Source organism: Urocitellus parryii, unplaced genomic scaffold (genome assembly GCF_045843805.1).
Source record: "Urocitellus parryii isolate mUroPar1 unplaced genomic scaffold, mUroPar1.hap1 Scaffold_248, whole genome shotgun sequence".
Lineage (NCBI taxonomy): Eukaryota > Metazoa > Chordata > Mammalia > Rodentia > Sciuridae > Urocitellus > Urocitellus parryii.
Genome location: NW_027552464.1, coordinates 210,887 through 228,446, shown reverse-complemented (window position 1 = coordinate 228,446; position 17,560 = coordinate 210,887). Strand labels below are relative to the sequence as shown.

The 17,560-nt window shown below is 47.6% G+C and overlaps 1 protein-coding gene across 5 annotated transcripts in view; it reads right to left on the bottom strand.

The window, feature by feature from the left end:
• LOC113182740 (SMG6 nonsense mediated mRNA decay factor) overlaps positions 1–17,560 on the bottom strand; it is a 232,851-nt gene that overhangs the window by 14,251 nt on the left and 201,040 nt on the right. For all 5 annotated transcript variants that reach the window (XM_026388766.2, XM_026388765.2, XM_026388764.2 and 2 more), the window contains 2 exons: positions 8,289–8,465; positions 4,391–4,537 (listed from right to left, as the gene is read on the bottom strand). In XM_026388766.2, coding sequence (XP_026244551.2) covers positions 4,391–4,537; positions 8,289–8,465 — 324 coding nt within the window. The remainder of the gene's footprint in view (positions 1–4,390; positions 4,538–8,288; positions 8,466–17,560) is intronic.

Here is a 17,560-nt window from a genome sequence, read left to right as displayed (position 1 = left end):
TCCATACAGGTGTGGGGGGCTCTGTGCATACCCCATTGTTCCATAATGGCCCCCCCAGCTGGCTGGCAGTGTGAATGGACTGTAGCTATATTTAGAGTGAAAACTCCTGGGGCCACCACAAAGGAGTGACCGCATCTTCAGGAGGGTGGGTGGGCGGGAAGGGGACAGGAGAGCAAAGTTATTTTCAGAACACATGTCACTGCTGGCTACAGAGCAAGACTGTGGCCATAATGCAAAGGGAAACAATAGCTGTGGCCAGAGGAAGAGCCTGTTATGTTTCAGGTGGGATGTTTGCAACTGCTCAGGAAGCCTGACCCCGCCCGACAGCAGCACAAATCACAGCAGTGCTTCATGGAGGCAGGGAGGAGGCAGGGGATTCACAGGGCCAGTACGAGGTGCCAAGAGGCCACGCCTCATGCCTGGAGGAGGATTTTCAGTGACTGTTTGGCCCTGGGGGCCTGGTTCGGAATGAAACACTTCTGACCAATTTCCCAGACAAACCATGCACCCTGCTCTGGTCTCTGGACACCTCCCAAGAATGGCAAAGGGAATGAGAAGAACTCAGGCGGAAAGCATCAAGGTGGGCAGGATGAACCTAATGTAAAGAGCTGTCTCAGGCAAAAAGGCAAAGCCTGGACTGAGTCACAGAGTGTGGCCTCAAAGCTCCTGGTGGGCGGACTGGCGCCCCCAGCATCCAGGGGCCTGCCTTGGTGCTACAGCTCCAGCTGCACAGGCCCGGAGAGCTCCCCACACCCCTTTTCTGACCTCCAGTCGGCCCTACTCACCAGCCTCTATGCAACGCCGGAAGCAGGGAGGGATAGGCTACGGAGGGAGGCCAGGCCTCACCTCCCCCAGCCCCACAGATGAGCTGAGGCCCAGGGGTCTAGGTGGGAGCAGGGAAGTGGGGGTGTGGCTATGGCCCCAGATCTCACTTGGACTTTATAGCCATCCTGGGGGCCGGGGGGATTTTGTTCAACCCCATCTTCATATCCCCTTCCCCAAACATGTGTGGTTCCTGTTTTGCTGCATCTGTAAAAGGCGCTGGGAGTTGGGGACTTGCCTTACACCTCTCGGTTAACACCCTGGAGACTGATGGAGTTCAGAGTAGTGTAATTTACAGCCCATCTCTCCGATCTTAATTCACTCGATGCTCCTTTCTTCCTTATTGTATTAGTGTGACCTAGGTACCTGCCAACAATAATGGCCTCTCTAGCTAGGAGCCTCTCCCCCACTCCCAGGACAATTTATACCTTTTCCTTGGGATTTTTCCCCCTTAAATTAAACAAAAAGAGGAAAAATAGAGAAGGTTAACATGGGTTTGGAGTGCTGAAGCCCCGTGGTTCTGGGCAGGAAGCCAATGGCCCGAGGGCACACACATGTGCGTGCTCTCCCAGAAGGGCCTTCACCGGCCCTGTTTTACAGCCACCTCGGCACAGACTCCAGGGTTCACGCATATGGCCAGACAGATGTGTCTGGCTTACGTTCAAGGCTGGAAAATGAAGAATTATGGAAGTGAAGGGCCCCGGGCATTAAAGGGGGGGGAGGGAAAGGGGGAATTTTTCCTCTGCTGAGAAATCCTCCTGTGGCTGAGAGGCTGGAGAAGGAGGTTGACAGGAGGCAGGGCCGCCAGCAGTGGTGCATGTGGGGCCTGTTCTTAAAGGGGCCACATCAGCTCACACTTTGCACACCCATAGCAGGCCTTGAAGATTGGGGACAGAGTAGCCTCTCCTACAGGAGGTGGTGGGGAGAACAGGCCTCCTGGACAAAGCCATCCAGCAGCACTGCAAGTGAGGTCTTGTTAGACCTCCAAATTATTCTAGTACTTCTTGTTGAGGGAGAAGCCAATCTGGACATGGTGTTCAGTAGATCACAGCAGCCATGTGCTTCTACATCCTCCTGTATTTCTCTCTCTCTCTCTCTTTTGCAATACTCAGGATTGAATGCAGGGGTGCTCTACCACTGAGCTACATCCCCACCCCTTTTAATTTTTTGAGACAGGGCCTCGCTAAGTTGATGAGACTATCCTTATGAGGTAAGTGTATTTCTCTTTTTAATAACCGTGGCTCACACATCAAATCACCTGTTTATAAAGACTGACTTTTCTACTACATGGTATGATCTGGAATGTTATGTTTTCAGTCACTTCTGTGTCCCCCAGCCACCAGCATAGCCAATGCTCAATTGCCATTTACTAAACTGAGCTGAAGACATGGTCCCCGATTCCAAGGAGCTCACAGTACAGTGAGGGAGACAAGTCCAGAAACAACTGTAATATGAGACATGATAATAATTCCCACGAATGAAGTATAAATCCATGCTATAGCAACACAGGACAGAGAGAGATGAATTCTTCCTGGGGGAAATCGGGAAAGGCCTCACTGGGCAGATGGTGTTTGAAGGAAGATAGAGGAATTAAAGAAGGAATAGAATTCCAACAGGTAATGGGAAATGAACAGTAGAAAAAGGGTACTCTGGTTTGAAGGATAACATCAACCAAAACCCAAGAAAGTAGGAAAGGGCAGAGTGTGTCTAGGGACAGTGAGAGGAGAGGGAGGTCAATGTCACTGTCCAGGCAAGAAAGTTTTAGTGACTGGACAGGTACTTCACACACACTGTCATTCATTCTGGGGACTCTTGAGAGGTAGATGCTGTACCACTTTCATTTTATAGATGAGGAAACAGGTTCAGAGAAGTTAACTACTTTGCCCAGTGTTATATGGCTAATAATGGCTTATGGGGATGTGGCACTGGGAGAAGAGTTGGGAAAAACAGATTGGGAACAAATTAGAAAGCCTTAAATGTCGTAGGAAAGAATTAAGACTCTATTTTACTGGCCACACAAACACACTGATGATTCTTGAGGGGTGGGGGTAAGCTTTTGTGGAAAAGAGAATGATTCACAGGAGGCAGTGGGGTGAAACAAGAGCCTGTTCGTCAGACTGTGTACTATACAACTCTAGGAGGGGCTTTTCACAGACTGTGGCAATGTAGGGGTCTTGATTGCTACAGTCCAAGCAAGTCCCTCAATTATGACAGCACTGGCAATGGGAATAGGGAGAAGAGGAAGAAGTAAATGAGTGAAAGGACAGGATTTGATAAGACACTGGACCAAGAAAGGGTACAAAGCCAGGGTGGAGTGAGGTGATGCTTTCCCTGCTATCATCTATAAAGTCATCTATGAGTATTTGCCAAACACCAATTCAGCTTCCTGAGACTAGCCACACCACCACAGATGTCTGGTAGAGGTATTGAACAGTTGATTCTGATGGGAGCAGGGACATGAATATAACTTAAGAAGGATGGAGCCTAACTGCTATTCATTTCCCTTCCTGGGGCAGGATGAACAGTCTAAGAGCAGACAAAGTGACTACTTGCATGTTATTTGTGGTAAGCACTTTAGGTGTAGTGTCTCATGTAGTCTTCACAGCAACACCAAGAGGTAGGTGCCATTACCACTTTCACTTTGAACATGAGAAAACAGACTCTGACAAGTAAAATAATTTGCCTGAAGTGACAAGGCTAGTTAAATGATGGAGCCTGAATTGTAGTTAGGTTTGCCTGACCACCCAGGGGAGAGGCAGTTGAAAAGAAGGCTGAAACAAATATCCTTAGAAAGGTAAGGCAGAGTGGCTTAATGCTTCTCCATGCATACAACTTTTTTTTTTTTTTAAGATGTAGTTGGACATTTATTTATTTTTATACTGTGCTAAGGATCAAACCTATGCCTTGCACGTACTAGGTAAGTGCCCTACAGCTGAGTCACAACCTCAGCCCCACACCTTGTTTTTAAAGAGGGAGCATGACTGGCTTTTTCCTATCTGCCCTTAACCCTAGACAAGGAGAAGTGGGTACACAGTGCAAGGGGACAGACCTGGGAAAGCCATAGAGAAAAACTTGCTCAAGTGAAGGTTTGGGTCCCTGAGAGGGCTGACAGTGGGGAAGTCCCTGCATGAAGATTAGGTAGTTCTAGAGGGTGCAGAGAGTTCTTCCATTACGCTGCGAACTCAGATTGTAGTCTGTGACTGTGGCAACCTCTCCCAAGAAATGGTGCTCTCCATGAGTATCTGGGTTTGGTGCAAAGGAACTCCAAAGCTCTGAAACTACATGAAAGATCCTGTATGTTTGGGGTCACTGACAGAGCCTCATAGAGCAGGGTGGAAGGGAGTGCTTATCAGATTCTCTGAGAAGACCCTGCTTCTGCCTTGAGTGAGACTCCACTAGGCATGCTATCATAATGTAGTGGTAGAGTAAGACAACAGGAGGTAGAGGTGGATATACAGTAAGACCATTCCAGGATATAGGTTTGCGTGTCCCTATATCCTGCCCATATCTCTACTCAGGCCCTTTATAGTCACCATCCTGGGAACCACCATCCCCAGGCAGGCCCCACCTGGATCTTTTCTTGACGACGCTGCTGCTCAGCTATCTTCCTGGCTAGAGCCAGCTTCTTGGCTCGAAGTTCCCTGATGTCATCCTCGCCCCCACTGCCTTCGGCCTCTGAATCTTCCTCAAAGTCTTCAATCACCACGTCTTCCTCCTTTGGGTGGTGGGGCAGACCAGGGGAAAGAAGAGAATATGAGTCCACAACACTTAATGGATCCCCTGTCACTACTGCCATCCCCCACCCCATGCCGACCAGGATGATTCCTTATCAAGAGACCCATCATGTGTGCTTCCCTTGCTTGGGAAAAGGGGGATTTAGAGAAGCTATTGCACTTCCACTCAAACTGCTCCCTTTACACTCAAGGGTTCTTTCCTTACATAGGTATCCCAGTCACAATTACACATATACACTTCCATGTTTGTACTCACACTCATAAGGGCACATCTTAGGCCTAATTTTCATTTTGAAAATCACAAATGATTTAAGGGGTAAATGATAGAGAAAGCTAAATTGCCCACTTTAAATCTAATTCATACTAGTGACTGCATAGGAATCAACTTGGGTTAATAGCTGTGAGTTGGGCGAGGAAGCTCCATTGCCTCAGACAGCATCAGGAGTAAATGCTGTAGCTCAGCAGACCTTGCCCTGGTTTCTTTTTAAGACCACAGTCTGGTGGTGTGGGGACCTCTGGGGCCCTTTTACAGGAATGCACATGACAAGGCCTTGCTCAGCTGCCCTCTAGGACCTGAGCAGGGCAGAAGGTGGCTGGCTAACTTAAAGAGCCTCCTGCCAGACTTCCCCAGGGATGGCAACTCCCTGCTTGCGACCTCAGCACTCAGCAGTCATTGCTCCCCGGGTGGTCCCGGCTCTATTCCTCCCTCTCTCACTTTTGGCCTTGGTCAGTAGAGAACATGCAGCTGCCCAAAAGAGCTTCCTTTGAGGGTCAGGGTTAGGAGGGGTAGAGGGTGAGTGATTCAATAAATCTGACAATGGTAATGCTAGTAACTGCATCGACAGCTACCATTTGCTCAGTGCTTCTTACTGGCCAGGTACTGGGATAAGCATTTTTTATGCATTGACTCATTTAATCCTTAAAATGGCCTGTGAAATAGAAGTGATTAACATCCCTATTTTATAAATGAACAAACCAAAGTTTAGAGTTAAACAACCTACTCAAGATCACACAGGTAGCACGTGGCAAAGCTGGGATTCAATCCCAAGAGAAAAAAACAAAATCAAAAAACCAACAAGCAAAAAAACTCAAGTGAGCTTGGCTCCAAAGTCTGTGCTTGTACTACTCATAATGAGCAATCCAAAGGGCTAGGGGGCTGGCCCAAATCCAGCCCTCATTGTCTCAGCTGTGTCAGGCCTGGCCCTCTTCAGTACAGACTGCTCTCTCCTCTCCTCTAACTGGGATTCTCTTGACAGAAGGTGGTTATAAAGCATGTGGGTGGTTAGGTGATGGGGGAGCAGGGTCTGGGAAGATGCGTGACTTGGTAGCATCCTTAAGGAACTAGAGTTTGTTCTGTTCATGAAGGATATCTAAAGAAACATCTCTCACACTTCTAATCAGCTTCAGTGACTCAGTCTGGCAGTTTGGAGAGATAAGATCAGAGGATGGAGCTGGGAGTATAGTGTAAGCCTGTAATCCCAGCAACTTTGGAGGCTGAGGCAGGAGAATTGCGAGTTTGAGGCCAGCCTCAGCCATTTAAGGAGGCCCTGAGCAACTTAGCAAGACCCCACCTCAAAAAATTAAAAAGAGCTGGGGATGTAGCACCCTGGGTTCAATCCTCTCCAAAAAAGATCTAAGGATGGGGCTAAAACTGCCACTGTGTTAGAAGGTCTCAGGGGTCTGGGGTATTGTCCACAGTCACCACTCATTTGTTAACCCTTGGCCACAGGAAGGAGGAAAACTGCATATTCACTTCCTTGTTCACAGAGTTAACCTGGATAGGAGCAAGTGGAACAGGATGTCCACTGGGCACCTGGGGGAATAATGCCCTTGCCTGCTCTGACTGGGGATGCACAGGATTATCATGGGCCTGGAGGGAACTGGACTGAGGTCAAGGGAGGGTCAGAGAAGCTTGTCTGAGGTTTGCTCAGCTCTCATAGCAAACGAGGAAGTGCAGGGTTATGAAATTACACAGACTAGGGTAAGCAGGGTTTCCCAGGGGCCACTAACATAAAGGAACCCAGGAGGCTCGTGGGAAAAGGAAGAAGTGGGCAGCCTGGCGTGACTTACAACCTTTGTCTGGTCAATAAGCATCAGAAGGAGAGAGTGAGTGTGTGTGGCATAGCTAAGACCTGGGACCAGTGAGCTAGTCTGCTCCCTGTAAGAGGAGAGCAGGCCCTGGGTTTGGAGTGAGATGAGAGCTGGCCTCACCCTCCACTGCCTGCCTTGGCCTTCAAGTGTGGGTGAAATACTGGACTGAAGTGTCCTCCCATTCCCCCACGCTTCCCACACAGTGTCCTGGGCTGCGGTGGCACTGCTCTGCTGGACTACAGCTTGGACACCCCAATGGCTTTAGCGACTCCACTGTCTCCTCCCATGCTGACAGCTCATTCTTTCCCATTATTTCCTGCCCAGGTTTCATCTGGTGAGTCTGGAATCATGGGCTCAGCTATATCCCTGGAACCACCTCTGTCCTGGAAGCTGAGCCCTGTGTCATCAGGGGTGGGGTGGGTTCTCTAGCGATTCTAATGAAGTCAGTCCAAGACTCTGCTGCTCTGAAGACTCTGTTCCAAAGGTGGCCACTCTATCACTGCTCACATCCCAAACGACAGCTTCCAGCTGACATCTGGCTTCCTTGGCCTGTTACTGATTTCATCCCTGCACCCCGCCCTTCTCCACCAGGCGCTTGAGACTGCTGCGGGCCAAATGACTGTGTTGGCCTATGTGTGACCTGGCCTCTGGCTAGAATCGCTTCCGTCACTTCTATCAGTCCCATGTTTCTTCCCACCTAAGTGCCCCTGTCTTTAACACAGTGGGGTAAAAGAAGGAAAGAGTGAACTTTAGGCAAACATGAGGTGTGTGCGCACACACCCAAAGTTACCCACACCCAGACACACAGCAGGGAGGCTGGCAGGGAGGCTGGCAGTGATGCTAATCGCACACATGCTCTGACACTGCTACACACTCACATTTACTCAAATCCCACAGTCAGCAGGAGAGCTGGCAGCAAGTGTTCACTTAAACTGACACACAAACGGAGCACACACACAGACCCACGTCAACAAGTCAACAATCATTCCCAGAAAGACACATACATGCACAGCAGGGCAAATGCCAGTGAGGTGTGCAGAAGCAATTACACAGGCTAACACACACACACACACACACACACACACACACACACACACACGTCTGGAGTGAAGCAAGGGCTACAGGAACAACCAAGGGCAAACAAACAAGAGGAGAATTCCTTAATCACATCAGGATGTGCAGGAGGGAGGGAGGGAGGGCAACTGGGGGAGGGGGTGATTTTCCACATGGGGCCAGCAATGTCAGCTCTTCCTGTACGAGTGCAAGAGGCTGGAGCTCAGTCCTGTGCTGCGCTGAGCAATGCACATCTATAAACTTGATCCTCAGCCTGAACCCTAACACCCCCCCCCCCACTCCCCTTCCTAAGCCTCCAGAGCTGCACATTATTAAACTCTTTCTTTTCCTCCCTTCTCCTCCAATGCAACATTAAAAAGAAGCATCTGGAACTTGTAGCAGAGTGAGATGGAGGCACTGGGGTGGACTGGCAGGAAGGGGCACCAGCAGAGTGCACTCTTGAGAAGCTTGCTGTCATGGTCAGCACAGACATGGCTCTGAGGTTATAAATAACCCCCAGTAGAAGCAGTCGTGGGCAGGGGGAGGGGAGCCTTCCCTCTGCCACAGCGGGCTCTTCCCGCATAGTACCTCATCTTCCAGTTGTTTTCCCTCTTGGCTTCCCATTTCCTTTCCCATGGTGTCTGGGACGGGTGCCACTGACACATATTTTCCACCCTTGAATGCCAGCAGAGGCTCTTCTTGTCCACAAAGGGCTTCCAGAAAATACTTCAGTACTGTGACCCTTTTGCAGTCGGCTGCAATAACCTACAGGGCAAGAGGGAGAGAAGAAAAACAGCATTTTCTAAAAGGGAAGATGAGGATGAGAGACATAGTTGGTTGCGTGGGGCACATGTCAAAGTAACTGGGAAAGAAGGCAGAGTTAGTGAGCAGGAACGTGCATGTGCGTGTGTAAAGGAGGGGAGTGAGGGCCAAGGACCAAGGTCTTCTGAAGGAAGGAAGTTGCCACAGTCTTCTTAGGTCACCTCTGGGGCAGCAGACAACCCCAGGACCAATGCCAGGTGCCCTTGGGGCTTGTACATTTCTTTTACTAAAGTCCTGATATAAAAATAAGAATAAATTAAATTCTTCCAAATTTGGAATGTATTCAGTGGAAGGAGTGAAGTACAGAACACTGGCTTTCATAGAACACCACTTTCTGCCCCCCCCACCACCATTGCCCCTCTTCAGTCTCCCTCCATGAGAACTCGCAGTCCAAGTACAAAAGGAACTATGAGGGCTTTCTTGGCTTTTTCATTTCAATCAGGTCACTTTGGGATCCCCCTGTTAGGTTCCTGCCCCACCTCAGAGCTTCTCATGCTCAAGAAACTGGGGTTAGTAGGACATGGTCTAGAGGAAGAGGACATGGTCTGGAGGAAGATTACAGGCAGAGAAGATGACAGTGTTTAACCAAAGCCCTGCCCTCCAGGGTTCATGCCAGTTGCTCCCACGTGGCCTCATCAGCACACAGTCAGTGCTGTCAGAGAAGCTGGGGCTGATTTAGTGGAGATGAAATTTATTATATTGAGCAATCATCAAATTTGTCAGCATCTCAGATGAAGTATCCACAGTCACCCAATCTGGGGTCCTCTCTGCAAGAATACATATGCATGCCCTCACCATCAACCTGCCTGTGCTCCACTCCATTCTTGCACACTGGTGCCCTTCTCTTCCTCTCTGGCCTCTGGGGTCCCCTCTTACCTGCTGGCAGGGTGCTCACCAAGGAGGAGAGGTCCCTGTTTGATGTGCAGCTCAGAAGCCAAGGGCTGTTCCACACCGGAAACATGCTACAGGGGCCAGATATGCCACAGGGGGAAGCCCTTATCATCAGTGACTCCAGTCTACACTGAATGCTGGGTCCCCCCTTTAATGGCTCCTCATTTCTGAATGTGAAAGGGACTGGTATATTTGCATTATGCACTGAAGGGCTAATGTGGATACTATTACTTCCCTCCTCAGAACAGCAATCTCTCTGGTGGCTAAGACTACATTTCATTCCACATTGTCAGGGGTTGTATGATCAAGCTGGAGCACAGCAGGCTCATAGTAAAGATGATAGGCATAGGGAAACTTGGCTGGGTGCTTCAGGGAATAGATGAAGGAGGCACAATCCAGGTCCTCTAGGAAATGAGCACTGCTCTACCATGTGGCTGGCCAGGTAAAGTGCAGCACACAGTTACCTGTGTGCTCTATGACTGTTTTCTGCCATCTTCTCCCCTGTCTAGGCACCCCTCACCAATGGCCCTGTTGAGGCTGAAATCTCAGGCTAAGTATCTTTGTCATCCACCTGAGAGGCTGACCTAAAAGTTCTTGGCTTCCCAGAGGAGGCTTAGAAAAAGGTGAGCCTCTTGAGCTGGGGGGTGCCTAGTCCTGGCTTACTTCCTTGAAAAAGGAAGGAAGCCTGTCTTGGGCCAGGGCAGGTAACCATGACTCTATCGCGTGTATTCAAACATGTGATGAGGGAGGCTAGAAATACAGAAGCAGGGGCTAAAGGCATTAAAGAGCAGAGCTGAAATGAGTAATAGCCTGGCAGGCAGCACGCACAGTGGCCTCCCTGCATCCCCAGCCTCTCACTTGCAGAGGAAACTTCTGCATTTCCACAAGGCTGCCAGTTTCCTCTCTGTGGTCTAATTTTAACCACCTTGTCGTTACAGTGTGTGTCAGCCACCTGACCCCTCTCTGACCTATGACCTTATGCCCTAGCTACTGCTTGCACTATGCAGAATTATGTAATGGGTCCAGGACTTTCCTTTTTGGCATGAGGCTGCTGCCACTGAATGGAGAGGAGGTGGAGTGTACAGTTGAGAAGAGGACAAAGAAACTAGTGCTGATACTTGGCTCACCTGTATGGTAAGAGGCCCACAGGTAAAGTGCAGCACACTCTGCTGAGTCTACAGCAGAAGCCTAACCAGGAAAGAACAGTGTGCCATGGATGTGTGCCTGAACAGGTGGTCAAGAGCACTACTGCTAGGGCATGGGTTGGATGGTATACTGAATGGCACAGGAAGAAAGTGATTCCTGGCCAACAGGGAGAAAGGCCATAAGTGCAGACGTGGGACTCCTGGAGATGGGGATTTCCAGGGCACAGCGGGACCCAGGGATGCAGACATCCTGAGCTTGCCTGCAGCACATCCTCAGAGGATCAGTGGGAATTGTCCATCACATGAGCAAAAAGAAATTCTCCACCTGCAGCCCCAACCAGTATTCAGTTCCATGTCTTTCAGAAAGAAGCTGGTTTCCTTGGGGTTTCTGTTCTTCCTCTAGGGCAGGGACATGCAAGGCTGATTGACAAAAGGGCTTTGATCAATTAGGGTCTCTTGAGATAAAGATAAGGTACCTACCTGTTTGGAGAGAGAAGTCTTTTGTATGAACATCCTCTCTCCTTTGCAATTCAACCAGCAGGGAGAACAGCCAAGGTTGTGCACAGTCTCCTTAGGTTTATAAAATATACCATGGTACTGAGAAATGCAGAGCTCATGATATTTGGTAGACAGGGAAGCTGAGAGGCAGAATGACTAGGGTTTGACTAGGGACACTGGGAAGCCTTCTATCTCCTGCCCATTAGCCTGTTTGCAAACACATTCTGCTTTAAGGTAGAAGGAATAAGCCTAGAGGGGGAGAAGACCACAGCTCTCTTGGCCCTGGAGTTCTATAGAAGGCTTATGGGAATATTCTCCGACTCAAAGCCTTGAAACAACAATAACAGAAGAAACAAAACCAGTTTAATATGGCTAAAAGGGATATCATGATGGAGGAAGCCTTTGAAACTACCTATATAAAGAAAACTCTAGAGCAGGGGTTGTAGCTCACTTGGTAGAGCATTTGCCTTGCATGTGTGAGGCACTGGGTTCGATCCACAGCAACACATAAAAACAATAAATAAAATAAAGGTATTGGGTCTGTCTACAAAAAAAAAAAAAAAAAAAAAAAGAAAACGCCAAGATTGTCTTTGCTTGGCTCAGGAGGACTTCCTTGTAGGGGAGGGGTTAAAGCTAGGTTTTCTGCTTGGAGAGAAAGGAGTCCAGATGAAGACTATGACATAATTCCCACAATAATTCTGTTCATGAGCACATTTTTCCATTCTATATCAATGAAAAGCAGAGAATGTAAATGATATGTACATCACAGCTTGAGCAAACTAGAGAGAAGAAAAAGAGCTGGGCAGGAACAGATTCCTCTTGGTCTGTGACAAGCAGAGGTGGACTGGGGCTAGAGGTGCTTTGGTAAAGGGGTGCTGGAGAAAACTCTGGGAATCTCAGTGTACCTTTCCAGTGGCAGTCCTGGCCTCTCTAGAGGAACCATTCCATCTTTGAAAAGAAAACTGGCTTTTGGTTAAGGAATAGCAGAAAGAAAGGCACCCTAAGAAAGTCCCTTTCTGTTCCCTTGAAGACTGTCTGAGGCAGCTTGCCCCATCAGCAGGAACTGAAACCTCAAGCTTCGAGGCTCCAGTTATCACCCCAGTTGGGTCCACACGCAAAGAACCAAGCAGAAAGGAAAACTGAAAGTCTGATGTGGAGAGGAGATAGTGGCACCATCCTGTCCTAGACTCAGTTCCTTAGAGAGAGATAAGCAGACCATAGGTAAGTGGGGGCTACGGCTAAGAGGAAGGATAGGTCCTCAGAAAAGAAGAAAGAAACCTCCAGGTTGAGAGGAGAAGACTGGCCTACTGGTCTGAGGTATCTTAGGTGGGGAGGTAGTTAAGAAAATAAGAATGGTATTCTCTGAAAACTTTTTTTTTTACTCTCTTCAGTCACACAACAGGGGTAGAAATGCCCAGGGAGAAACAGAATAGGAGACCTATTCTGCCTTATGGAAGGTGGGGGAGTGTGTGAGTGAAAAAAACTAAGCATCAGGTATCACATACTGATGCACACTGAGTTGCAAGACTGAGTTATCTTACAGCAGCCTCAGGAAGGGAGGAAAACCCCAGACATAGCCAGGAGAAAATGAGGAGGGGTTGAGAAATGAACCAGGCCCCCCCTGGATACAAGTTCTAGGGAATGAGGGACTCATGTCATTTTTATTGGGTCCCTGCTTTCTTTCTCAACAGGCCTTTTGGAAAGCATAAGTACAACAGCAGCTAGTCATTTGATAAGACTTCTTTTGCTGAACTTTTGGTTTGGGGGAATCAGAATCAGGCAGGTTCCCCACCCATCCCTGGGTCTTTTTGTTTAATTTTTTTTTTTTTTTTAGTTGTAGATGGACAAAATATCTTTATTTATTTATTTTCATGTGGTACTGAGGATCAAACCCAGTACTTCATGCATACTAGGCAAGTGCTCACCACTAAGCTACAACTCAAGCCCTTTTCCTGGTCTTAAAAGTCCAGTTTGCTGCTGCTCCTCAGTTAAAAGAGAAAAATCACATGGGTTTTCCCCCACAAACTCAAGTTTACAGGTTGTTTTTCTTGTTTCTTTAAATACAGCCAATTATTCTCACATTTGTTGAAGCCTTCAATCAAACTTTATAGCTTGTTAATTTTACAGAATGTCCTTAGAGCAAATAAGATGCAGACAGGAAAGTGAAGTCTTGCTGAGATTATTAAGAAACCTTAAAATAGCCTCCAAATCCACTACCAAGGCTGGTAAGCACAGGCTGCTTGGCTGGCTTCTGAGGTCAATTAGCAATGGGTTAATTACCATCTTTAATGAGCCAAGCCTGCAGGACTGACTATAAGAAATTTAACTCAGACTAATGTGTTGCCACAAACCAAAAACCTCCAGCTATGCACGACTTACCCTTACAAGAGACTAAAGGGTGGGGAAGCACAATTCTGTAGCAGCCAAGGGTGGGTCGGCCTGAGATGGGGTCTGCCAATGAGAGTTCAGACACAAGAAATAAAGAATACCACACAGGGAATCCTCTGGAGCTGAGAAGACAGAGGAAATGGTTTATTCACATTCCTAGGGGGAGGGACTTCCTGGCAGGGAGCAGACTCCAGAGGCTGGAGGGAAACTGGCCACAAGGATGCACAATCACTCTGAAACAGTAGTGTGGGACAGGGAGACAAGACACTCATAGCCTACCTGAATCCGAACAAGTTGGTTAAGAAGATGGGAGAGGAAGGAAGAACCTGTGCTGATCCTGAAGAGGACAGAGGGGAAAAAAAAACATGGGTCCTGTATTGGATGCATCTCTTGATTATCCCAGGGCACACTGTCCCAAGGATATGCTCAGATAATCCTTTACTTTTTCCTATCCTTGCTGGCATGGTTTCTATGTGAGGCATCGAGCATAACTACTTCCTCAGTCACTGTGATCTCGATGTCCTGAACCAGCCCTCCCCAGTCCTATGATAGGTCTATGCCAGCTAAGGGATCAATAGGTTACAAGATGAAATGCTGTTAACTCACAGCAGCCCTATCATTATATCCTGGGATCTCATCAGTTTTCTTCTTAGAGGAGGCAATGTGGCCCATCACCAATCAGATGGCCCAGCACAGATGCCTGCTCTGTGTGGCAAACCATATCACCACACAATAGTAAGTCTCCTAAAGAGGAGTAGGTGGAAGACAGCAAATGGTCTGGTGGGAAGACTTGGTGGTAAGGCTGCTCCAATAGTGTTTATTGGAGTAAATTCCAAAAGGTACAGGTGTTTTGCTATTGGGAAGGAGATTGTATTTATACTGGAGGCTGGGCTAGGGGAACAGAAGTTTTTTGGAGCATACTTGTAGCAAGGAGAAAAATACGGTAGAAAAAATGGGTCCATCTTGTCAGGAGGTAAGACAGGAGATTAAGAGTCTGCACTTCACAGACCTCATCTTAACTGTCACTTCTTAGCTGTCTGTTCATAGACAAGCTATTTAACCTCTAAGAACCTCTGTTTGTTCAAGATGTGTATGAGGTTAACTCTTAAGATAAATTTATTTATTTATTTATTTATTAAAGAGAGAGTGAGAGAGGAGAGAGAGAATTTTTAAAAAATATTTATTTATTTATTTTTTTAGTTCTCGGCGGACACAACATCTTTGTTGGTATGTGGTGCTGAGGATCGAACCCGGGCCGCACGCATGGCAGGCGAGCGCGCTACCGCTTGAGCCACATCCCCAGCCCCAAATTTATTTTTTAATGTATATTTTTTATGAATTTATTTATTTTTATGTGGTGCTGAGGATCAAACCTAGTGCCTCACCCATGCTAGCCAAGCACTACCACTGAGCTAGAGCTACCCAGCCCCAAGATAAATCTTTTGAGAGATAATGCATATCAAATATTTAGCCAGATGTCTGGGCCCAGTAAGTGCTCAAGAAATGAGCGGTTGGTATTTTTCTCTCTCTCTCTCTACTTCATTCTGCTCAGAGGTGGGAAGGGCACTCTGCCTCACACCACCAATAGGTTTGGATGCCAGACACAAAGTGGGAAGCATGGGGCTGGCACACAGCCTAGGGCTGGGGAGTGATATGGAATGCTCACCTGGCTGTTCAAACTGCTGAATAATTTATTCAAGGCTGAGGTGCAAGACTTAGGTTACTGGGTAGGCCATATGAAGGGAAGGCCTAGCTCCTCTCCAGCAGATCCTTTCCCTACCCTAGGATTTAACCATAGGCTCATGTGCACTCTACAGAACCCTGGAGAGATGAAGCATGCCACTAATACATAGTATCAGGAATAAAGTGCTGTAGTAAATAATAACTGCCTTGTCCAATGACCCTTCAGAGTGGGGCGTGGTGGTAGCAATGCCTTAGTTAATGCTACCTCCCTTAAGTAAGACCTAGTGGATTCCTTGCTTCAGGTCTCCCAAGTATGACAGTAGGCTGAGAACATCACCACTTAGTACACACCTAAATTTCCTGAGCTTGGACATTGTGGAAAGAAAGGTAGGAGTCTGGCTTTCCCTGGGAAGAGTGAAGCTTGCTTGCTTTTCTTGAACTGTTCCCCCATGGAAAGAAACTATTTTCTTAGAGTTCTGTCTGAGCTCTGGTGTTCCAGCAAGGTGCATTCTCAATAGCAAGGGTGCTGCAGAGAGCAAGCTATAGGCAGCAGTAGCTTGGGCTGCAGTCCAATCCTGCTTCCCCTGCGGAGTGCACTGAGAGCAACCACCCACGTTGGCAGGGGCTAGGGCGGATACTGGCACTGCCAACACAAGCCTTTCAGGTCTGGCTGGCTTTAGCTGCTCTGAAACCTGGAACACAGGCGCTGGGGCCCTCATTTACTGAACCAGTAGGGGAGGCTACAAGCTCAGCCCCTGGGGATGAAAATCCTCTGTCTCAGTCTGTGAATATCCGAACACAAGCCTGTTTCCACACTGCCAGTTCGTTCTGGGCCAGGAACACTGAATCTCACTCCGGCTCTAGTCACTTTATTTGTCTTACAGACAGTCAGGCCTAGAAGGCCATCCCTTGGGCTTCTTCATCAAATTTGTTCATAGTTTTATTTATTCTCTGTGGGGAGAGAGTACCCTTTCTGAGACATCTGTAGCAATCAACATACTTAGTCAAAATTCAATTCAGCAAATATTTTCTAAGTGCCTACTATGTATATGAAGCACTGTTCTGAACCTGGGGATTCAGCAGAGAGCAAAGACAAAGTCCCTGTTCCTGTAGGGGCAGGTTTACGCTCATCAAAAGATTACACTAGATCAAAAGATGCCCTGTATCAAGAGAGAAATGCATGCAGATCCTCCATTACCTATAGCACTCATGAAGGCAGAATTCTCATTCCTTTTCCCTTAAGGGAGGAGGAGGAAAAGATAGCCACAAGGAGAAGAAAAGCTCCTTGCAGAGACCATGCATGCTGCTGCTCCTTTATACTTTCCAGGCTGATGAATCCTGAGGATGTCAAGATGGAGCCTTGCCTGGGGCTCAGACTTGCTCATAGGAATCCTGACTCTCTCAGTGCTTTCCACACTTTGTGCAGCTCCCCTCCCTCCAAACCCTCAGCCCCAGGACCCCCCCCCCCCCACAGGTCACCACTGCACTGTGATTACTTCTTAACCTTTGACTCAAGGCCCCAGGTAACCCTGTCTGCTATTCCCCTGCAGGCCATTTGCTTCCTCTGGAACCTCCAACTTTACAGATGATTCCCCCAGCCTACAGAAACTTTGCTTTTATGCAATCAATTCATTCCCTCACCTTCCTTTAAGCTTGACAAAAAGTCTTTCTTTTCAAGAAGCTAGTTAGCCTTTGTCTAGCCTTCCAGATTGCTATCCACAAATCTTTCCTAAGGACCTACCATGAGACAGGGACTTCGTTAAACATCCTGGGAAGAGCTGGGGACATAGCTCAGTTGGTAGAGTACTTGTCTCACATGCACAAGGCCCTGGGTTCAATCCCCAGCACCACACACAAACAAAAGAAAAAAACAAAACAAAACAAAACAAAAAAAACCCCATCCTGGTTATATAAGACAAAACAAGACTGCATAGTCCTTGATTTCATAGGACTTTCAATCCAATGATGGAGTCCATAGAAACCTGACAACTGCATATTGTTTCTTTAGTACCCAGGGGTGAGGCCTACATTTTGTTCATCTCCTTCAACATCTATATTATTCATAGCTATGATATGATGATATGAGCTTCCTTGACCTGGGTAGAAGGGGCTCTTAATCATTCCAACCCTCAAAAGAACAGATTCTTCTTCTTCTTCTTCTTTTTTTTTTTTTTTTAAAAGCATGCTAGGGTACCAGGGCTTTGCATTTGCTAGGCAAGTGCTCTACCACTGAACCACAGCCTCAGCCTAACAAGAGATCATCTACCAGTGATACAACACTTTCTTGAATAATTCAGGTGGAGAAGATTCAACACCCTGGGGAATACTAAGCAATTATTTTTATCTACACAGAAAGATTTTTTTTCTTTGAAGATTGAACCCCAAAGAGTGTTCTGCCTTTGAGCCACATTCCAAGCCCTTATCTATCTATTT